General features: G+C 39.4%; 1 protein-coding gene across 10 annotated transcripts in view; it reads left to right on the top strand.

Moving 5' to 3' along the window:
* The window catches only part of TCF4 (transcription factor 4), a 479,608-nt gene that overhangs the window by 277,082 nt on the left and 177,980 nt on the right, over positions 1 to 24,546 (top strand). For 6 of the 10 annotated variants that reach the window (XM_011971719.1, XM_011971721.1, XM_011971720.1 and 3 more), the window contains one exon: positions 1,990 to 2,054. In XM_011971719.1, coding sequence (XP_011827109.1) covers positions 1,990 to 2,054 — 65 coding nt within the window. Of the gene's footprint in view, positions 1 to 1,511; positions 1,887 to 1,989; positions 2,055 to 3,260; positions 3,447 to 3,816; positions 3,924 to 24,546 lie in introns of those variants that run through there. The other 4 variants (XM_011971724.1, XM_011971725.1, XM_011971727.1 and 1 more) reach the window with 3 other exon arrangements.

Genomic DNA, 24,546 nt, shown 5'->3' on the forward strand with positions numbered 1-24,546 from the left:
AAAAAAAAAAATAGATTTTTTTTCTTCCTTAAACTGTATTTTACAATTTAGATTTTTAGAAATGACCAAAACAGGACACTAGATGTTCAGTTTCTTAGGAAGTCAGAGCAGAATCTACTTTATCTATCTTCCTTTCTGCCTGCCTTCTTACCTGCCCAGCTTCCTGCCTGCGTATCTACCTGTTAAACAAGCGAATATTACGTCAAAGTAAGTGATGTAATGGTGGTATTGAAGCATTCTTAGATGCAAAAGCTTAAGGAAGGACACACGTCCTTTGATAGCTCATGAAGGTCGAGCCTTCTCTGTTAGTAACATTTAGAGAGAGAAGTTAAAGGGTGTAAGTAGCTTAAATTTGACGTACACAGATGAGTAAATATGTCTTTGTGACCATTCCCACTGCTGATACAAGTATAAATGCATCTTTTCTTCAATGTAAAATCCTCATACAATGGAAGTTATTCTGTTTCATCTTCTACGACTGACAATCTGTGCGATGGTGTCTTGTTTCACTGAAATTGAAACTGATATGGGCATTGATTTTATACTTTGCGCTGAACGCTAGACCAGAGATGGGGCGGAGGTGTTTTCCCAACTTTAAGATTCATTAAAATCAGTAGAAAAGTTAATACTGGGAAACAGGGGGTTAATTTTAAGACTTAGGTTTGGCTTTCTTTGAAAACTGCTATCCATTTTCTATATATATAATGACTTGGATACAGGGTACCCTTTTGACCAGATAGAAAATTTATGGATATAAATGTATCAAAGATACATTCTTTGTGTGGTGTCAGGAAGGCATACTCTAATAACATTGCTATTGCCATTGACCTAAAAGATAAAAAGGCTACTGTTACTTTTAGCATTCCTGTTGAGGTGAGAGGGGAAAACTTGGGGATTGTAAACTTCAGAAGGAAATCTATTCAGCCTCTCAAAAAACAAGTTTAGAGTTTTCCCATTGGATAAAAGAATAGTGTAGTCCTATGTATCACATACGGTTACTGTAAAGCTCCAGTCTTGATGAAAGAAGTATCCGTTAAACTTGAATGGGGTGGGGTCTTAGGCACCTGCACCTATCTGCCTCTTTTAGCTCCTTTTAATGTTCTGGTATGGACAGATTTCTACAATTTTTCTCCACATGTCGCTGTCTGGACTCTGCTGCTTAGATCTCTTGTAATGTGATTTCATTATCTTCCCTAATGATTATTGGGGTTAAACTTTAAAAAGAAACAAATGAACACCCTTGATTTTATTCTTAGATGTGGCCAAATGGCATCGAAGGGTCCATAGATCTCTGTAGAGTAGTCTACAGATAAAAATCGGGCTGTTAGAATTGGAACCAGACATTCACATTCCACGATCCCTTGTGCTGCTGGGTCTATTGGTGGAATCTGAACTTGGGTTCAGAGTAGGCAATTTTTCAGAAGCCCTGTTTCCCAAATGTAAATTCCATCATCATCTTGATCATGATGGGACTCACTCCTGGGAAAGGGAGTTTTTGAAAACGAGAGAGAGACTCAGAATTTTGAATAGTTTCTTTGCTAAATTCACCATCTGGAGAGCCTTTGATTGATTAGTTTTGGCCTCACCATTAAGTGTCAATATAATCAATGGGAATTACTAGGCTAGGGTCATTACATAGATAATTTGCCTGCTGTGTAAATAAAAATGAAATTGTTTAAATTTTGTGCAAGAGAAAGTGAAAATAAGGAGTTACGATTTGTTTGTTAGAGAAAGTGGAGGCCATTGGAATGACAGTTTTTGGAAGTGTGGAGCAGTTTGGCTAAGAATAGGAATGAAGGATATTTTTTTCCAGTTTATCATAGCCAGAGTGAGGAAGTGTTATTCCCTCTCTTGCTTGCATACATTGCCAGTAGTGCCTACTTTACGTATGTAAACATCGGGGAAGAGCAGTAGATGTCTGTTACCTGGAGGAGATTTTTTTTTTAAGGAAAAACACAATTTACACTTTTTTGTCGTTTCTCTTGGCAGGTAAAACAGAAAGGGGCTCATACTCATCTTATGGGAGAGAATCAAACTTACAGGGTTGCCACCAGGTAAGTGAGAATCTCCGTTGCGGAAGGGTTGAGAGGATTAACCTGGTAAATCAGTTTGTTTGCTAAATTAGATGATGCATTTTAAACTGTGACACCAAAGATGCACTGGCAGGTCAGATGATGGCTCTCTCTTTAAGTAATGAAATAACACAGAGCTTAGAACTAATAAACACCTCATCTTTAGATCGCTGCTGTATCAGAATTACGTTCATGGGCTTGTTTTTATTTTTTAATCCATCAGCCGGTACCAGTGGCACTGTTTGCAAACCAGCAATGTCGGTGAAAGTGGTTCTATCAAAAGAGTTTGTTTGCAATTAAGAACTTAAGAATTTCTTACGCAGGAAATGCTTCACGGAGTCATGTGTCAGACCCTGGGTTTCGGGTGGCTATTGCCCTAAATTATAGTTTTCATAGGGGCTGTATGATGTTGTGTGAAAACAGGGTTGTATTGAGGGATAAAAATGTCTGTGAAAATATGATTTGTTGTCCCTTTTTGTTTCTGAATTGTTTTTGGCTGGAAGTCAAGGCCAGCAGGCTAACAGCAAAGCCGTCTCAAGGGAAGCATGCGTGAGCTAGAAAAATAAGAGTACTTTAATTAAATAATAAAATGCCAGTGTAATACAAAGGTATAGCATGTGTGTGTTTGTGTCTGTGGGCACTCTGCATTTGTATACTTTAAACTCTCCAGAGAGAGGCTATTTCTAAAAATACTATCTGGCTAAAAGTGTAAGCTTTGTTTCAAGACAATTGAGTTTTTATAGATGCTTTCTTTTTCAGTTCAATATCAGTATTAATCATGTATTTAAAATCTTTTTAAAAAATTTATGCTTCTTTTTTATTAGTGTATTAGTTTCTTTGGAAAACTCTTGATGGAATTTAATAATTCTCTTCAATATTCAGAGCGCTCTACTGTTTTTATTATTTACCCAAACAAAATGTACTTTTTTTTTTTTTTATGCTGGAAAGGGGATGCTTACTCTCTTGAACTCTCTCACCCTCTCATGTTCTTGATGGGGGAAGAATCTATTTTGATATTTTTTTTAAACAACCCATTTAATATACCCCTGAAAAATGTAAGCAAAGTTTTGTTTTCGTAATTAAATCGAGCCTATGAGGAAAGTTTCCTTTACATATCAGACATAGGAAGGTACGACTTCTGGTGGGTTGGTGTGTTTGTTTTTTCCCTGTATATATTTGCATTTTTAAAGTTTACTCCCTTGGCCCAGCCACCAATTCAGTCATATTCAGCATCTGAAAGATTTGTTGCATTGAGGTGAATAGTGCTTGGTTAAGAGCTCCTGCCGGAGTGCAGTTCATGGCAGTTTGTTTGGAAAGAATTCTGCAGGAAAGAAATTTACAGCCATTCCAGCGCAACGGAAACATCTTTGGAATGTGAGTGCAAATGTTCGGGCTAGATAGCCTGGGCGACAAGCCTCTGAGTGCTGTGTCTCTGGTGTAAAGCTCTCAGTTCCTGCAGAAGAGCGTGTTCCTGTGGGTCTGGTTTCTGAGGGTCAAGGCGGAGGTCATTAGAGTTTTGGGGAGAAGAAAGTTGACAACATCCTTCCTTTCTGCAGATGGTCATGGCAGAGGTCTCTGTTTTCGCTGGGCCCCTTTTTCTGGTCATTGAGAGAATAGGCTTCCTCGCCCCTGTATCCTTTCTTACTAATAGGAATTGGCGTGATTCCTCACAGACACAAAGATTTCCTCTGCTGAGTAAGCGTGAGGCCCCTTAACTTGTGAAAGCATCATCCAGACCGTGTGAGTCTGTCTGTGTATGTGCAGAACACAGACCCTCCTTTCTCCATTTGTGGGGAATACTTCCCTCGGGTGAAACTGAAGTTAATTTTTTTTTTTTTTTTTTCAAACAAGGTGAGAAGTGGAAAGGGGCAGAGGGTGGAAGAGAGGTGGATGGATTGGCATGTGATGGCTGAATTTTTGGGCCTTGGGAGGTTCGTTTTGAGGCATTAATGTCCAGGAAAATTCTTTTGTATATAGCACTATGACTGCATATGCTTTTCTTAAAAGCCTTCATAATGTAGCCGTGGAGTGTGGAGATTCCTTCATTCTTAATTTGTGCTTCGTGGTTGTGAGTCTTGCAAGAGTCTACTATCTCTGTGCTTAGCATGGTCGCAGCAATCTCCATAAACAGTGTGATTACTTAGAGATAAATAAAAGTGAAATTTTGGAAATTTGCTGACAGAGGGAAATAGGGACTGAAGATGAAAAATGTACAGAGTATGAATTTCTGCTTTCTGTGAAATTTGAGGATAGAACAGACCATAGTGTGTCTTCCAGTGAATTAGTTTCTCTTGCGCTGTATTGTTGTTTGAATCCCTGTCTACAACACCAGCTATGCAAACCAAAGAGAAAGGCAAAACCTCAGTATCTTGGGCTTCAAGTCTAAATAGCAGATCACAGCTGAAATGATTCCCCACTGTGTGACAAGGTGAGTGACTCGTGGAGGGGAGGCTTTTGTTTTCTTCTGTTTACTACATGATTGAGATACGGAATAGAAAACCTTTAGATGGTGTGCCCTAAGGAGCTCCAAAAGCTGCTTTATCATATTATAACAATGTATCCTATGGACTTAAAGGGGTGAGCAGTGCTATATGGAAACACGCTTCTTCCAGTCCCAATAGCCTTTTGTTTGGTGTAGGGACAGAGTGGTGGTAAGCAACAGGTAGTAAAGGGCTGTCCTGGAGGAATATATTATTATTGCGAGATGTGTATTGTTTCAGAAATATATCAAGTTAAAAAATAGATACATATTTTAGATTTATCTTAAGGATTTAACATTAATACTAATGGACATATGGCACTTTTTAAAATGGATATATTTTAGCAGAAGAACAAAAGCCGGCAGGTTCTTTACTAGTAATTAAGTTGTTTTCATTAGAAATAGTAATGGGATAATATTATTTCATTAATGCATTTCCACGTGAAATTATCAGAAATAAACATGGTGACTTTTTGAGACTTTTAAAATTGTGTAGAAAATGAACCAATAGATAAGCAAAAGTAACCAAATGAACTTTTTTGAGTTCTTACTAAATATGACAAAGCTAATTTACATCAAATTGGGGTGCAGAAATCACACCCAGCTTAACATGTTCTTGCCAAATTGTAACCTCATATTCCTTTTAACTGGCAGAGAAAATAAAATTTATAATGGAAAATCTGACAGAAATGAAAATGAGTGGGAATAAAGTTTTTTGCAAGATAGTCCAACCTTAATACTATAATAGACAATAACTAATACCTAATGGGCATCATTGCAAATGCCAGAAGGGAAAAAATGTCATTTGTTTTTGGCTTCTTTGGCTTCTTTTGCTGCTTTGAATAGAATGGCGACTTGCAAACTTTTAAATTTTGCTGAAATCTATTTTTTTTTAACCAGATGATGACATCAAAACAAGTAATTGTTATTAGTTCTCCCCTCAAATGGAAGTTTAGTGTTTATTATCAGGAATTGTTTGTATTTTCTTTCTGGGGTATAGCCCATGTCTAAAGCCATGGTTTCATTATTAGTATTTGTGTGTGTGTGTGTGTGCGTGAGAGAGAGAGAGAGAGAGAGAGAGAGAGAGAGAAAGCTGCCTATCTGAGACCAATCAAATTAGAATCTTGTGAGCTGGGCCTGTGCTTTTCTGACAACTCCCCAGGTTATTCTAATGTGCAGCTAGGTTTTGTCATTTCCTAGAATGTTCTATAGAAATATACTCTGATTAATGACTTGTGTTCAACATATGGCATTACTACTGACCTTGAAAATGCTTTTAGGCTCTTTGCATTAATTTGATTATCCAAGGCATGGAAATACATTACATATGAACTTCATTTAAAAGGTGGTGAAAGTTAGTGATATAGTGAAAATCTTGAAATCTTTATGTAGAATTCCACAACTGAGTGTCCCAGCCCATATCTTGTTTTCTCTAGTGAAGTCCAAGCCTTTAGCCTCATCCAAATTCTTTTTCTTCCTCAGCAAGTAATCAAATAGGACTTTGCTGTTACAGTTATTTGATGTTTAGATCTTAAAATGACTAATGGAATATAGGAATTAGACCTGATCTAGGAGATTGTTGTTAATTTCCATAAACTTGGAGACCAGGGAGGAAACGGATTTTCTTTATATGTGACTTAGTTTGCCCATAGGTTGCTCATTTTTGGTTCATCGAAATTAAGCATGTAGTTGATTCCAAAATGAATTTCACATTTTAGCATTGATTTCTTTGTCTTATTATTTTACTTTTTATTCAATAGGTATTACAAACAACTTAATTCTAAAACTTTTGCCCTCTTTTAGTTTTTCTTATCTAAAGTCAAAATAGGATGTAAGCGAAAACGGCACAAAATTATTTTGTTTATTACGAAATTGGCAATTTAGGCCTTATGCAAGCAGAAATACACATCACTTTTTAATTTGCTACGATGCCTAAGTGTTTATTCTGAGTGTTCAGCACATCCCTCGAGGTCTTATGCATCCTTCCTGGGAAACTCTCCTTTGCAGAGCTTTAGCACCTTTTAAATTTGCCATCATTTTTATGTGTTTGTTGCATGCTGATTTCCACAGGATTCTGTAAACTCCTGGAGGGCAGGGACCATGTCTGCTTTATCTTGCATGTATACCATGTGCCTAGCAGGGCAAAAATTGCAATGACCTAGTGTTTCTTTCCTCAGCATCACTTTTGGAAGCCATTTTGAGGGAGTAAAGTCTGAATAGCAATGTACACGAACCATATTGTGAGCATCTTTTTCATGTCTACGAAAACCAGAAAACTGCCCTCTCCCAAAAAAAAGTCCTTTGGAAGCTCTTCCTTCTAACATGCTGTGCAGGCTCTGGAAGGACACCAAAGTCATATCGTGGAGAGATACCCACTCTGACTTTTGGGGAGTTGAGTCGTCTCACTCACCTGGTGACTTTACCATTCTAGGCCTGTATATCTGGAAAGGCCTGAATGAGGGAATTAGAGATGGTCTGTGGTTCTGGCAGAGGTGTTGTTGGAACCAAAGGTCAGCATCCTGGTCCGAACATTGAAATGTAGCAGTGTGAACAGTAGGACAGTGTATTTTAAACTGTGACTGTTTCAGACATCACAGGGCCTGAGTTTGCAGTCTATATGTCATCGCAGCTGTGTCCCCGAGCGGTATTTTTCGGGCAGCAGCTCATTCATTTTGGGGGATTGCTATGGGTATACCCTTCTTTCAAAAGTCAGCCAGTACTTATCAAAGGGGAGAATGGGTCCATTCTTTCATTGCATTGGTTAAGAAATACTCATTGACCCTGTAGTGATGTGTTAGATACTCAGAAGTAAAACAAAGGGATCTTGTATATCTTCCCTTCTATCCCCACCAGCAGCTTCCTGGTTATTAACAGGAAAAATCGAGCTCTATTTATTTATTTTTATTTTTGACCTTATATAGCATAAATTTTTGAGCATCCAGAACAGTTGAAAAAATAATAAAATGAATGCTGCATACCTATTTAGGTTAAACAGTTGTTTGTATTTGTTATACAGTATTTGTGTGTGTGTATGTATAATATGTATAAGAATACATATTTTTCAGTGAACCAACCTTTTTAAGTTGCATATTTAATAAGAATGCACCCGTAGATTTTTTAGTACGTATCTCTTAAAAATCAGACATTTGCCTAACATACTGTTATTATCCCTAAAGAAATTAACAATAGTTTCTTAATCTCAATCCATATTCAGGTTTCTTCAGTTGTCTTCATGCAAATGTCTTCAGTAGCTTTTTAAAAAAAGGCTACGAAAATGCCATTTACGCATAGCGTTTGGTTTCTATGTCTCTTTATAATTTCTTGTAAACTAGAGCTGTTCCTCTATTTTTATTCTTTTTTAAATTGTATAATTTATTTTTTAGAGATGGGGTATTGCTATATTGCCAAGGCTGAACTCAAACTTCTGGGCTTAAGGGATTTTCCTAAGTAATTTTTTTGTTGGTTTGTTTGAATGGTAGTGACTTTAAAGAGACCAGGCCGACCGTCCTATAAAACATTCCCCTTTCTAGAATTAATAGATTTCCTTTCCTTGTGGTGCTGTTTAATTTTGTTCGTCACTTGTTTTGCCTACAAATTTAAAATTAGGTCTGAAGGTTTATGCAGGTTCAGGTTAAACATTTTTGGCTGGAATACTTCATTGAGGGTGCTGTGTGCGTCAAATTACGTTCCAACAGAATGTTGAGCTATGCCGCTGTTGGTAATGCTAACTTGAATCACTTGGCAAAAGTGGTGACCACTGGATTGTTCCATTGTAAAGGAACCTTTCCCTGTCTGCAATTAACAAATAATCTTTGTATTGATACTTTAGAAATGGACAGATACCCCCTTTTCTCAACAACTTTTGACCTAATGGTTTTAGCACACCTTGATGACCCTTGCCTGAATCATTTATTTCAACTGAGGACTTCAAACTGGTGATTCTTTTAAAATTCCGTCATTCCTTCCACATTTATAGCTAGTGTTCTTCTATAAAGAGGCAGTTTCTTTCATCATTCATTTTAACACTGTCAGTTTCATGTTTCATATTTTATATAAGTGTCATAACAATTATTGTTTTTAATATGTTTCCTTACCTGGAGGATGTTGGAATCATTAAAGTATTCTTGAAATCTCTTAAGATATATTGAGAAGAAGAGTAGTTATGGCTCAGGCTGGTGGTCAGAGAGGCTTTAATTGTAAGAGGAGGGAGGTAATTACAGGCACGTTTCCTTGTAAACTAAAGTTCAGTATTTGGTGAAATTTGGAACCTTGCAACAACCTCTGTGCCCCTAGCTGTGTTTCTCCGATTCTCATATTGCCACTCCGTAATTGCTCGTAAACATCTCACAAGGTTGATCATCAGTAGCTGACTGGCCGACTCGAGGGGGTTCCTGTGATGCTCTGTGAAGCTGCGCTATCAGGGATCAGCTAATAATCCCTGCCTCAGTCCTTTCACAATCCAGACATGGTTGATAGTGAATGTCAAAATGAGTGAATTTCTAAAAGATAGTTTGGGCTTAATCTAACTAGTATTAGGTGCCGATATAAATCTCTGAGTTGGTTATTATTATCGTCCCTTAATAATTAAGAAAGGGGTGCTCAGAGAAGTAAAGCAAGTAGACCTCAAATCATTTGTTCAAGTAAGTTTCAGAGCCAGACTCTGAACTCTAAGATGTTTTGTTTTAAAACCAGTGCTTTCCAACTTGGGTTCCCTGCTGCTTAAGCCCATGATGGAGTTTTTGGGCTCAGAAGTCCATATTAGTTCTCATCTAGAAAACCCTGTCTGGTCAATTCCAGGCCCACTGGAGGATCTGGGCCTGGACACAGTGCCTACAACAGAGTAGCTGCACTAAGCTGTGTTCAGGGTTAGCTAGAACTCTGAACAGTCGGTAGGGAAAGGCATAGCGGAGGGCAGATTGCATCGTTCCTGACTGCCCAGCCTTAAGGGGTGGAAAAAAAGATTATATGAATAATCTATTCAGTAACATCCTCAGAATTAGCATGTGCAATTTCCTTAAAACCAATGAGGATTTCCTGTGAAAAGGCTGGGGTGGAATATGCCAATTCACATTTTAGCAACAGCATGAACACTTTCTTAAAAATGTATAGATTATGTTTTGGCTTTGCTTTTTGTGCAATGTAGGCAGAGTACGGTTTGCTATTATATAAATTTGGATTCATTATAGATCACATTATTGTTCCAAAACACAAGAGCTACATACAACGAGATTCTGAAACAATACCTTTAGCAGGTTCTTAAAGATGACCCAATAATTTTTTGATTATGGCATTTAGCCCTCAAGTAAAATATATGAAACAACAGAATATGTGCTAGGAGCATAGGCAAGTTTTATACAACAGTTCAGGCAGTTAGTGCATAAAAAGCCATTGAAATTGCTTTGAGATGATTTATGAGACACCAAAGAAATGGACTCCTAGTATCCAAATTGAAATTTCACCAGGATCGTGGGATTAACTTCCCCTTTCACCATTAAGGGTTTTTTAAATAGCTTCTAACAATTAGGACTACAGTTCTTCATCTTTATATTTCTGATAGGTGTAAAGACAAAGGGGAAAGTCAGTTAATGACTGAAGAAATAATTGATTTAATGCTGAGGTGTATCTGATATAATTTAATGTTGAAACGTATCTACATATCATGTAGATATCAGTGTCACTCTGTAGTATCCTTCTGTAAGAAAGGCAGTATACTCAAAATTCAACATCAGGACAGTGTTTCAATGTGAAATAACAGAAATATTTCCTTATTGAAGGTCATGCTTGATATTATTTTATTGTTGGGAGCTTTTTACTGAAACTCTTTAAAACTGAACCCTCAAATTAAAATATTGGCAACACTGAAAGATAGCAACAGAAGCCTGTAATCTGAATTGACGGACTTATTAAGGACTTCAGAAAAAAAGACTTTAGAAAAGAAGCATATATTGTTGAGTCTGCTGCCGCGCCTGATAGTGATAACCTGCTTTGAATTGAAGCACCCCATTCTTTGAAAAATTGTTTGCGCACTTTGGATATTGACGTGGGTTTGTTTACATGTGCTTTCACTAACAGATCACCTGAACTTCCTAAAGCATGGACCTTTCGTGTTCAGTGTGTTGTTTTTTAATCTCATAGAAGTAGTTTCATGGGGAGGAGAAAACCGAAACCAGCAAGAATACTTCTTTGCATTTGCCTTAGCACTTCCAATACGCAAATGTTGCTTTTTTCATAGTATGGCACTTACTTCCATTAGACATTTCTTGTACTTAACAAAGGGCAAAGTCACATTTTGGCGGGAGAGCGACTTTCGCCCGGCACTTCACCAGATCTCGTTGAATAGAATATATTATCACTGTTAACATTCTTAGGTTTCTTAATGAAACCTACATATCTTTTATTTCCATTTTCCTCTCCTTTCAGAAGACATCTTCCAATGAACAATTTCTATGACTTAAATAGCAGATATATGTTATTTTCAAGCTACCTCAAAGCCATATTTTTGTGCATTTGCGACAATAACAATTCCATGCTTCGGAATAATTACGTAGGAGTATCATTGAGGTTTTTAGGCAGTACCCACCCTCTAGAGTTCTATACGTGGGGGTTTCTGTGTGTTGGGGTTTTACTGTGCAAGCACACAGAATGTTCTGAGCTCATTTGTACCGTGATAATGAACAGCAGGGCACTGAATCTTTTCAGTTTTATTGGCATTGTATACAGTAGTTATTAAATTTCATCTCTGTAATACACCTGCAGTAAAATAACAAAACATTGGTGCACTTAAAGAACATGTGTGTGTGGTACAATGCCCTCCCCATCATTTCAGACCCCTGCAAACAGCTGCTTACAGATTTCAAGATCCATTGTATATATTCCCTCGAGCCCACCTCTAATAATCGAGACACATCTGCCATTGCGGTATTATAGGCATATGTAGTTTTATTGAAAACTATACCTGTAAAAAAATTAAATAACTCCTGCCTCAATTAAATTGGCAAGCTACCTTTTGCAAAGATCATGTTGCAGACCTCTTGAGACTTAAGTGAGTTCATTTTATTCTTATATTACAAATCACTAAATATGTTATTTTTATTTAGCTGAGTAGCTAACTTTCCTCATACTTTGATGGTAAGTTATTTTCATCCATTCTCACTTTTGTTTTCCTTCTCCCTTCATCTTTACATGTTAAAAAAATTCTGCAAATTGCATGAAGCAAACATTTTGAGAATCTGACCAGAATAAAATCAAAGGGAAAGGACCCTAACATGGAGCTTTAACTTTGAAGTGATTATTAAATAAATACATGCAAAGGTTACAAAATTGGGGTCAAATTTATAACTCATGTTGTGGCTTGTGATTTTTACAAGCTTCTTTGAGATCCATTTGATCATCATAATGGCAGAATAGGAAGTAATATGAAGAGGAAATGAGTTAGGCCATACAAAGCATATGCAGATGGATTCCTATTGGATTAAATACCTTAACACTTATTCTTAAAAAAAGATAGATATGAGATCTCACTCTATCATCCAGGCTGGAGTGCGTGGTGCAGTCATAGCTCACTGCAACCTTGAACTCCTGGGCTCAAGCGATCCTCCCTCCTCAGCATAGTTAGGACTGCAGGCATATACCACCATGCCTGGCTAACTTTTTAATTGTTTTGTAGAGACAGGGTCTCATGTTGTTGTCCAGGCTGTCTCAAATTCCTGACTTCAAGCCGTCCTTCTACCTAGACTTTCCAAAATGCTGTGATTATAGGCATGAGTCACTGCACCCAGCCAACATTCTTAATACTTGTTGAAGATTGGATCAGTAATAGATGTCTGCAAAATAGTTTTTTATCCAAAGAAGGAATAAGAGTAAAATATTTAGCGATATAAAAATGTGAGCATAAACTTATTTTAAGTTATGTAAGGTATCTGTATAGGTCTTCATGTGAGCTAATCATGCCAATATATAGTGATTTAACGAAGAAGAATTTTTTTTTTACATTTGTTTTATATTTTCAGAGAAAAAATCCAAAAAGACAAGTTGCCCACTATATGGGAAACATATATGTATATATCATATATATCAGTATATGTCTGAATTACATATGTCTGTATATATGAAATACACACACATTGTTATAAGACAATAAGCAGGTTCCTTATCCATAGTTTCTTAGTGAAAAAACAAAACAAAACAACCTTTTGTGCTATTGAAATGAACTGTGTATTACTGGACCGAGGGAGTGGTTACAGGTGAATGCTGTTGCCAAAGTGAACATAGAGTCAGAGAAAAGATTCTCCGTTGAAAATCAGAAAGTAGATGATTTCATAGGATCAAGTCACAGATAAATATGAGGTGATGACTGCTATAGAGAAGGTAGAAAATCAAGCAGTGATATTCTTTTTTTTTTTTTTTTTTTGTGGTGTTGTTGGGGATTGGGTCTCTCAGTGTTGTCCAGGTGGGGCTCAAACTCCTGGGCTGAATCAGTCCTCCCACCTCAGCCCTCTTGAGTAGCTGGGAGTGTAGGTACGCACCACCATGCCTGGCTTGTAGTAGCAGTATTGACAACCAGTCAGGATAGAAAATAGTTACATGTTTAAATAAAGAATTTCCTTTTTTGGGCCGGGCACGATGACTCACGCCTGTATTCCCAGCACTTTGGGAGGCCGAGGCAGGTGGATCACTTGAGGTCAGGAGTTCGAGACCAGCCTGACCAACATGGTGAAACCCTGTCTCTACTAAAAATACGAAAAGTTAGCTAGGTGTGGTGGTGCGTGCCCGTAATCCCAGCTACTTAGGAGCCTGAGGCACAAGAATTGCTTGAATCGGGAGGTGGAGGTTGCAGTGAGCCCAGATCACGCCACTGCACTGCAGCCTGGGTGACAGAACGAGACTTCATCTTCTTCTTCACTCTGTCACCCAGGCTGAAGTGCAGTGGCACGATCTCTGCTCACTGCAACCTCTGCCTCCTGGGTTCTAGTGATGCTCCTATTTCAGCCTCCCGAGTAGCTGGGATTACAGGCATGCACCACCAGACCTGGCTAATGTTTTTTGTATTTTTGTAGAGATGGTGTTTCACCATGTTTCACCATGTTGGCCAGGCTGATCTTGAACTCCTGACCTCAAGTGATCCACCCGCCTTGGCCTCCCATAGTGCTGGGATTACAGGCGTGAGCCGCTGCGCCTGGCAGAATGTTCTTTTTTTGATAGGAATGTTGATTAAAGTCAGCGAGTGGTCGTTTCGTTCCACTTCGGCATACCTGGGCCCAGGAGACTCTGCTCACTCTGTGTTCTCCCAGGGTATTTTGTGCCCCACTCCTGGTTCACAGAGATGCCAGGTTCCATGGAATGGAGGACTGAGTCCTAAAGAGGGTTGTCGCTTACAACTAAAACATCAAACCCTAAGGGAATCAGAATTTAAAGTCTTAGAAGGGTTTCAGCTTTGTCATGTAGAAAAATATTGAAAATTTAAAAAATATATATTATGAATTGTAAACAAACTTTTTGATGAAAACTCATGAAAGTTGGGGAATACACCTTAACTTGGGCCCTGCCACTGCTTTGAAGTCCCATCAGCTGAACTTCGTTCCCTGGGATGTGGTTCACTCCTGTGGAAATACATATTGTCTGTTACATTTGAACGGTGAAGTCTGTTTGTCACGCTGAGCTCAGCAACTCAGAACTGTCATGTGTAGAGTGACTGGTACAACACAACATCAGTGGTGGTAAAAGATTTGTATGGACAATGACATGTGGCAAAGAAGAATGTCAACAGCTGCTACTGCTATGACATTGTCCCTCAAGGAGTCTTGCTGCATCTCTGCCGTGTAACTGTCTCAGCCAAAGAGAAGGCACTAACATGAACTTCTTCCCGAGAATACTACTCCCAACTAGTGACCACGTAAGACTTGCTTGAGTCTTTTCTGAGGGTGCAAGTCCTGGGTGCTATTTGTCACTGGAAAGAACATTTAAGTTTGGAGTTTTTTGTATAGGAGGAGGGAGTATTCTTTGATTTATTTCGAGAGAACTTGTCCTCAATTTCCTTTTGCAGGTAATACACACACCCTATCAGTTTTTGGACTCCAGACTGTCTCCATCCATATTTCATTATGAAGCAGGTTTTTATCTCATTATGATTTAGATAATTGTACTGGTCTCTAAAATTTTATAATGTACCTTTCAGAAGCTCATAGATGCCAAGATCAGAGGCTCCTATGGAATTCCATCTAATATATCTTCCTTAGCCAGTTGGTGCAAATAATTTTCTTTGCTCTAGATAGTTACACATATAGCTCTAGAAATAAAATGCAGTTATCCTAAATCAGCTCTGTAGAGCCTTAACCAGCAATCAGACCATTTAGAACATTCAACAGTAACACATTCTACCAAACTCTGACTCTGTGTGTTCAATAGATATTTATTAGGAAACTCACCCTGTGTCCCACTGAAGAGTCTGACATGCTCTCTAGGTAGATGGATTCAACTAATAGTATAGTAACCATGAGGCCTTAGTATTTATGACTTTTCTTTTATTTCTTTTTTCTTTTTTTTTTTTTTAAGAGACAAGGTCTTGCTATGTTGCCCAGGCTGGTCTTGAACTCCTGGCCACAGTGATCCTCCCACCTCGGCCTCCTGAAGTGCTGGGATTATAGGTGTGAGCCACCACGTCCGGACGTATTTATCACTTTCCAAATTTGTATTTTTATATGTGTTTGGATTTATTTTTCAAGCAGCCAGAGTAAAAATTTGTCAACTACCAAATTGTGAGTGCAGAAAAATAGATAATTCATCTTTGGTATTGTGCTTTTGAATTTGAATTCCACTGCTTGGATTTCAATCTGTCAGGATTAGTTCTTCCATCTGTGTCCCTTGGTGTGGTGACTGACTCTGAGCCACCATCTGAGACTGCTCGATCTCCCTCATCTCCAAACGTCCTCAGTTTCCAGATCTCATCAGTTCTGCTTGCAAGATACCAGTACATCTGCTGCTGTCCCCTAGACCCCCAGTGACCACCACAGCTGCCCATGCTGCTCTGAATCCTCTACCCACCTTCTCCCTCACATGCCTCCTGCCCACTGCTGCTGGAGTGACAGTCTCCACAAAACATTGTTCCTTGGCTTTGGGGGCCTGTGCTTAGCATGGTGGTAGCCTGGCCCCTGTTTCTGCCTGCAGCCTCGGCCTTCGTACTCACCATTCACATCTCATGTTCTAGCACTGCTGAGCTGTTTGCAGTTCCCTCAAGAATTCTTTCACGGTTCTCTCTGTCTTTACAAGGACCAGAAATACGTTTGCCCTGCCTCCCCTTCTCCTTGCCTTACATCTGTTCTACCAGCTAACTCTCCTGCTTTGTTCCAGATTCAGGGACCCTGGATGTTATAACCAGGGCAGAATGAGCTGTCTCTCCTCTGTGCTCAGGAAGCCTCTTCTCTTCCCTCAGTCATCACACTGTCTACAGCCAGAGAGGGGCAAGGGTTAGGAGCGAGGGCTAGGCTTGTCATCTCTACTGCAGTGTCTAAGAGGGGCACTCAGAAAGTGCTTGTTCCAGAGTCACAGGATGGATGAATGAATGAATGAATTAGCAATAGTAACAAATTGTATGTGAGCGTGTAACTTACTATATTTAAATACTTCCATGCAAATTTCTTGACTTAAATTAACCATGCCCATGACCCCTGAGGCTGAAATTATTTTTAATTCAGTTTTATTGATAAAGAAACTGAGATTTAGAGAGTTTTTTTTCACTCTTAAGGCAGAGATGGGACTGGGGAACAGACTCCTTTGGTTTCAGATTTGCCATTTTCTGTCACCTCTTTATCCCTGGATAAAGTTGGTGTAGGTTTGTGTCATAGCAAATAGCCCACAGAGTCTTCTCATTCATTATTAGCTCCCTATTCATTATTAACTTAGGGATCGTTCATGGAGACACTTACCTAGTTACCAGGCTGGAACCTCTGTCTGCCAATAAGAAAAAATGCGCATTTCTAAAGAGGATATGAAGAACCTAGCAATCTGTATATCAGGAACATTGTCTTTACATAGCCCAAAAAGAGTATTTTGAATGATTCCTGTAAGTAAATACCAATTGCAATAGCATGGTGCGTACCACCCGTGCTATCTATTGTCCATCAGTGGTACCTTTACTCTCTGGTTGTGTTGGAAAGGACCACGGTCCTCCTGGAAATTTCTGGTGCTGAAGCTCAGGGGAGAAGTACAACACCAGCCACATCTCCTCCCCCAAGTTTCATTCTCCTTCACTCTCCCTGTAACATCTTGGCAGAGGATGGGGAGAACTGGGAAGAAGTGGATACATTGAGTAGATCATGTTTTTCCTCTTCCTGTTTCCTTCTTGTGATTTTAATTTTGTAACCTTGTTGTAGGACATAAAAAATGAATGATGACAGTGGACTTAGCGTTTATTTATAACACTGAAATCCTTAAAGATAGAACGTTAGAGTCAGAAAGGACCTAGACATCATCTGGCACCCAGTGCCGTTTTGTAGCAAGTGGAAAACTTGCTCAGAGATGTTGAGGTTGGTCGTCATCACACAGCAAGCAGACCTTGCTCAGACACAGCCACACAATACAAGTAAAATTCCTACCCTGTAACAGGGAAGTTTTCCTTTGATGTCTTTGTACCCGCTTTCTTCCAAAGAGCAAAAGGTCACCTAGTCCATGAAGTAATAGGCAGTAGTAGCCGGAAACACATCCTGAGGAAATTTCTAGACGATTGTCCCTTTGTTAAGCTACCATTGAATCATACTGTCACAGAGCCAGAGGGTGTCGTTTGCTTGTAAATACTGAGTTTTTGAAATGTCACTGTAACACTGGAAAAATGTTGTCTCTGAAGGTTGCCAAAGTGACAGAATCCCGACGTTGTAAATACCAGCCAACACAAGTGCTCATAAATGACAGGAATAAAATATACTTGACTAAATCCATAATAATCACTGATAACACTGTTTACCCTCAGTGACCAGGAGCTGTAAACTTGGATAAAAAGCACATGCGTACAGATATCATTAATATGTCTGAGCCTCTAGCCATTCCAGAATATTTTGATGGAAAAGCTCCCTAAATATGTAAAAGCTTTGCAATAACTAAGAAGCAAGTGTGTAAGATAGGGTGTCAGTCGTCCTCGATGAAACTAGAGAGAGCCTTGACTATATTCAGCCCCCAGAGGACTGATAAGGCCTCCCTTGTTCTGATTAGACCCAAACTCTGAGCCAGGCTAGTAGGGCAGGCAATGCTATATTTTCAGTAGATGTGATTCTTAGAAGGCCCATTTGCCAGAAGCATGAGCCCACACCTATATCATGTTCCATGGAGAAAATGTGGAATGAACTTAGAGATTAAAAACTTTGGAGCCGTGAATGGGAGGATTCCATGAACTACACTTTGACTTTCAAAGGGTGGATGGATGGTCAGACCTTTCCACAGTCCTAATACTCTATAGCCCAGGCTTTTTGTTAATAATAACTTCCTCCTCTGTAGAAATGATTATCTCCCTGTTTTTTTTGTTTTAGTGTAAAAATGTTGCCTCTGTGTATCCGAGTCTTTAAGAGGAAATGGACACATTGGCAAACCAGTGCCTCCTTTGGCTCTGTGATGTGGCTGCTGTTACTACTCAACTGAAGCACCTGTTATATTCCAGTCTCCCCAGAAATGCTCATGAACAGTGGAGACTCAGTGACAGAGGGTTGAGCCCGCCTGGTTTTTCACCTGGTGAAAGAGAAATCCTGATGGTTAAGGAGGGTAGCCTAGCACTCCGGGAGCTGCTCTTACCTCTGCTATGAAGCTGTGCATGGGGAAGAGTAGGGCTGCTTGGAATGACCTCCTTACCTTTCATATATTGAAACATGTTTCTTTTTCCTTGACATGCTCCTGTATTGTTTGAATTTTATTTTTTTGTGGTAATTGTTTTCTTAATTAACAATAAAAGGTTGTAGTCAATATTAGAACTAGTACTGGATGAGATTTGGGGGAAACTACAAAACTATAGATTGCAAATTGGCATTTGACCAAGAAATTATGATGGTGCTCCTTGGATTTTTATGCTTAGGAAAGAGTCCACAAGAGGGAAAAAACTTTCGTTCAGAAGATACCCATTCTAGTGTTAGCTGGAATGGTGGTAATGAATGTAAAATGGTATGAATGTCCATGGCTGTGTGATATTGGCATGTTTTGCTGTCCATGGGTCTAAGTGGATGGTATTATAGCTTTGAAAGAGTCATGGCAGAGGAGAGAACAGGTGTATCCCAAACCCTAATGAACTCAACAGATTGGCGTGGCATTCTGGCAATGTAGCCATTCAAGGCAGCCATGGGGACTCCCTGGATGGGGACCCAGCATGCTTCTGTTGGTACCTGCAGGCGCTAGGAGTAGGCCTGTTGTGCTGGTTTGACTAATGTGGTGTAGGTGTTGATGCTGGAGAGTTGGTGGCCAGTCTCAGGCTCTCTTCTGGCACTGCTCCTGCTTGTTGGTCATGAATGCAGATTGAGATTGAATGGCTTCTTACATTTCCCTTGAAGAAAGGCAGCTTTGTCTTCCAGGAATGAGCTGATGGTGGCAGCCATGTGGACATTCTGCAGCTTTGGCACCCAGTAGCGATGGTCTGATTGCCTTGAAACTGTGGGAGTCTCTAGGGCCCTGAGAACTCGAGCAGGGCTGGACAAGCCCTGGAGCAGAACTTTGCTGTGAATTCTTTCTTTGACTCCCAAAAGATGAAGGACTCTTATCCCTGATATCTACCTTTCCACTTGACCTTTTTAGTCTTTAGTGGTCTTTTCAAAGTAATTTTGCCTGGACACGGTGGCTCATGCCTGTAATCCTAGAACTTTGGGAAGCCTAGGTGGGCAGATCACCTGAGGTCAGGAGTTCAAGACCAGCCTGGCCAACATGGTGAAACCCCATCTCTACTAAAAATACAAAATTAGCTGGGTGTGGTGGCTCATGCTTATAATCCTAGCTACTCGGGATGCTGAGGCAGCAGAATCACTTGAACCCGGGAGGCAGAGGCTGAAGTGAGCCAAGATCATGCCATTGCACTCCAACCTGGGCGACAAGAGAGAAACCATATAACAAAGAAAGTTATTTTATAAAAAGCATTTGGGGGTTTTCTTTTGGGTATGGCAGGCAGATTGGCCTCTGATTTGGGATTGTGGAAGAAGAAGAGTTGAATAAAAGTAGTTGGGCCATAGAATGGCCATGGAAGGTCCCAACTAAATCAGGGTCAAGTTTAAATGTATTTGTATTTTGTTCAAATTCATCTTTATCTAAAACAGGCTGATACCGTTTTGTCTTTGAGCTGCAGGTGGACAGCCACAAATTTGACTCTATAGTTAACCAGTTATCCCCCCGCCACCCCTTGTTTTTCTTCCTGATTTCTCTACTTCCAATCAGCTGCTCTTTTAGAAACCAATAGAGAAGTGAGACAGGGGGTGGGGGCAGAGGATGAGCGAAAAGGGGTAAGCGGGAGGGGGAAAGAGAGGTTGTTTTTGTCATTAGTGAGTAAAAATCTGTCTGGCTTAGGTAGTTTCTTAGTGAATTCAGCATTTAATGATTAGCTTAGAGGGGTATATTTGAGCTGAAGATTTTGGGAACTCACCTTTCTGCTCTATAGAACCCTCAGGTTTCTCCTTTAGTTATACTTTCTGATTCATTCCACCCCCATCCACTGACCCCACTGCCAATATTGAGGTACTTGTGAAAGCTCAGAATCTCCAGAGTCCTCAAGGAGCTAGCCCCAAAGTGCCCCCTGGTGGCTAGAGGAGAAAAGGACAAGATGGAGGATGGGAAAAAGGTCAGGTGGATAACTTTGCCAATTCTTTTCTGATAGTACTTTTGGTAACAGCATCAAATGGGTTGTCTTCTTTCAGTATTAGTGTGAACCAGCTCTGAACAGGTTAGCGTATCAATGTATTTCTCTTTTTGGGTCATTTTGCTGCAGGGATTTCTTTCCCTATGCCAGTTTTTGTTGGTCTGATTTTTGTTTCTAGGCATATTGCATTGACCTGAGCCTTCTCACAGTACTGATGACACTGGGGGAGGGGAGAACAGGAGTGGTTGAAGACGACACCAGTTGTCACTTCATGTGCTGGTGTGAGTAGCACAGGGAAGGGCTGTGATTTTATAGGCACACTGATTAGCCAAGCACTTGTCACCTCCACTGCTGCTCATTGGCCTACTGAGTGCAAGTGTGCCATCTAATTGACAGCTGTCTGTTGTCAGAGGGCCATCTTTTCTCCTTTTCAGTTTAACTGAACACAACAGAGACATCTGCAGAGCTCTCTGCAGCTCTGACAGGGTTGCCCTGCCTGCCAACCCTCAGACTCAGAAGGCAGCGTAATTGAAGAGATCCGAAAAGGATATTAACCCATTGACCATCTTGGGCTGAGGTGTAATGACCAAAAAGTCACTTTTTAAGGTGACTACTGGTCTTTCTTGGTAGAGGAAGACATGGGATTCTCTGTCAGAATGAGTCAGGCCAGTAGGATGTGCAATTTCTTGGTAGTGATTGTTTGTGGGGTTTCAGTTCATCTGAGCACTTGGAACAGGATGAGAAGTTCATTTTCAAGGTAGACCCAGTGTTTCATGGTGAGGTTACACTGAAGCCTGAATCCTGGGTTACATCGTTAATGTCCGATTTGGCTTGTGTAGCGACAGTAGTGCTTGGGATGTGTGTGGTTTGGATCAGGGTTACTCTTTTTCTTTTACAGCCAAGCCCGACACTGCCCTTTTAGTGTAAGATTCCAGAATCTCTCATGCAGTAGCATGGAAGGTATGGCTAACCCTGTAGTAAGGTGGACTGCCTCTTTGGGACATTTCCCATAAACCAGAGATAGCAAGGTAGACTTTGTAATGGGGAGATTATTATACAAATATAAGCTTGGGAATGTGAATGTTTAATGATTTGTCTTGTTGTAGTGTCTTCAAATGAAGCTCTATTTATGTGAGCATCTACTGGGGTTGGAACAACATGCAGACAAGCTGGCTTTGTCTGGGTCGAGTCACCCGTGCTTGCAGGATGGGGGTGCTTGCTACATTTGGAAGTGATTTAGTGGTATCCTAAGTTTATTGGGAGGAAAATACATCATTGTATTTATTTAAACCTTGGATTTAGAAAGGGACAGTATGTGGATATTGGATAAATTGCTTTTACTCTTTCTTTGCTTTGCATTGTTCCCCCCTCTGACAATTTGCAACTTAACAAACCTTCGTCATTGAACCTGGGCGAAAAAGAAGACCTGAGAAGCCTTGAGTAATTTGTTTCAGACTGTTTATACTTTAGCATTTTACAGATGTGGGCTCATTTGAGGGATAGTATTGGAGAAAGGTAGCATCGTTAAACTGGTTGGAGAAATTTCAGGCAAGTAGATAGGAAAGACTCCTTTTCCAAGTTGTTGCTCACAGATTATGATAGATGAATTCAGCAGAATGTTCTGACCTCCAAGACTAGGTCAGATAACTGAGTTCTTGTCCTGACTCGAATCCTAAGTAGCTGTTTCTTAAAGCTCTGTTTCTGCCTCTGCAGAATGAAGGCTTGGCCTATATAGTGTATGAGATTCCTTCTAGCTTCAGGGTTTTGTAACTATCAGAATAGGGAATAAGGAAGGAGACTATGCCCTAGTAGCCTTTAGCCATATCACAAATATTTGACATACTCCCAGAATAGCATATGCAATACAGAAACTCTTTGTGCTTGAAGGGAATAATAAATACAGAAAGCGTTTGAGAAGTTCATATTTAATTTCTGTTAACTTTTTTTTCTCAATTTCTGTTTATTATAAGATGATAAATGCCTTCCTTTTTTTTTAGTATTAAATCCAGGTGATAGGGATAGCGAGAGGATTGGGTCAGGTGAGACACGTGACTCACCGGTGTGCTTATGATTCCCCTTGGAAGATGGTTTTGGGTAGCATTCTGGGAAAACTATGGATAAAGTCAAAGGCTTCCATATTTAATTAATTGTAAGACTTGTTTTTTCACTTTTCAACATCTCAGAAATGTATGATATGCCAATTCAATTGGCAACTTTTCCCCCTCTTGATAGTAAATATATAATGATGTTTTTGACATTCAGTGACATCTTGTAGGTGATGAAATATAATTTTGAGGGCAGGAAGCAAGTTTTTTTTTTTTTTTTAACTGAGGCTAAGTGATTAGGTGACTTCTTTGTTTCAGTGCTGACTCAAGCTGCGATGTCCTTTTAAATCACTTTGAAAGATTCAAATTGCTGTAGGAAGACAATTCATGCATAGAGCTCACCCTCCCAGAACTCCACACTCAGTGCCCACTGAGGAAGGAGAGAAATGCATGCAAATACATATCACAATATAGAAGGAATATTCTTGCTCAGTAACTTCCACTCCTGAGCTTTTATCACATTTTTCTCTGTAGAAGTATTTTTGTTTCATTGTGTCCAAAATGTCAGATATCTTTTTCAAGGAAGGTCAAGGGAGTTTGCCATTTTCTAAGCCAGAACTATTCTTACCTAGTCTAGTACTAGTCAAAGTGGTCAATAGATCACTTAGAATTTCCATTTTTTAAAAAAACACTTTTAGAATTTGTCGATTCCTTAGAGATAATCAAATCCAGCTCCTTATTTCACAAATGAGTAAAGAGAGGACATAAGTCACTTGTTCAGGGTTCAGTTAGGAACTAGATAGAACCTGGGTAGCCTGATGCTCCCATTCTTGCTACTAAACTCCATACAATGTAATGAAAGTGGGATTGAGTCTAAAACAAATACTCTACACATCTTTTGTTGATATTTCTGAGGGAGAAATTTGAATTTCTGTGAGTGCACATAGCTGTTTTCCCTTTGCTTTGTATTTCTGAATGCTACACTTGTCTTCTGCCTAGTACACTTTTAAATTCATAGGTGATTTCACAAGGCACAGAAGTTCAGCTTGTCACATGTGGTTTAATATATGCCACACTTTATGGTACAGTAGCACCATTTGGTCATATTTAGTGAACTCTGTGGTTGTTGAGAATGCCAAAGCAGCAGTCTCAGAGATTGCAGCATAGGCCTCTACTTATTTAGCAAGCTTAGCTTGAAAGTTGTCAGTGCAGCTAATGTTACAGTGGCTTACTGAGACCTTGGCCTGATTGTAATATTTCTCCAAACCTGGGTGTTTTCACCTTTGAAAAATGAATCTAGATTTAGCTTTTTCTTAACAACAAAACGGTGAAATCTTTAAGTTAGTTAATGTGAATGCAATAAGAATGTAAATTTAATACATATTCATTTATTATTAAATACTGTTGTAAATAACATTTTTAGATTTAATAATGATTTCCCAAGACATTTCACGCTATTCTTTGCTTTGAAGCTGATGGGGTGAGAAGAGAGTTGAATCTTAATTATTATTTTTTAGTTAATTAACGTGATTTTAAAAAAACAAGATATATTTTCTGTTAGACCCCTAATTAGAAAAGATGTCAAGAATAACATAATGCTAACTTAATTTTAAAATTGATAAATGAGGGCAAGATGATTGGAAAATATCCTCTAGATTGCACAGAAAACTGGGGTTAATATTAAGTGAATAGCTCTGAAATGCTACTTTCCTACCAGCTCCTTAAGCAATTTAGTTTTTAAGACCTAAAACTGACTCACAATCTGTGGTATGAAGGATAGATGTTAATAGTTTAAATATTTAGGCATTGCGTGGGCTGTTTGTTAAACCATTGGTAGCTTGAGATTGGCCAAAGTGGGAGTATTTTCACCATGTGAATGAGCGTCCCCGCTCACGGTGGGGCATGAGCACAGCACTGCAGGATACAGTACTGACATATGTTACATACCTGACATTTCCGTTACTCTTTTATTTATCGTTTTAGGCTGCATGTTTGTGTTCCACCCCCACTCCCCAGATTCATATGTTGAAACCTTAATTCCCAATGGAAATATAAGCTTGGGAATGTGAATGTTTAATGATTTGCCTTGTTGTAGTGTCTTCAAATGAAGCTCTATTTATGTGAGCATCTACTGGGGTTGGA

Source organism: Mandrillus leucophaeus, unplaced genomic scaffold (genome assembly GCF_000951045.1).
Source record: "Mandrillus leucophaeus isolate KB7577 unplaced genomic scaffold, Mleu.le_1.0 Scaffold124, whole genome shotgun sequence".
Classification (NCBI taxonomy): Eukaryota; Metazoa; Chordata; class Mammalia; order Primates; family Cercopithecidae; genus Mandrillus; species Mandrillus leucophaeus.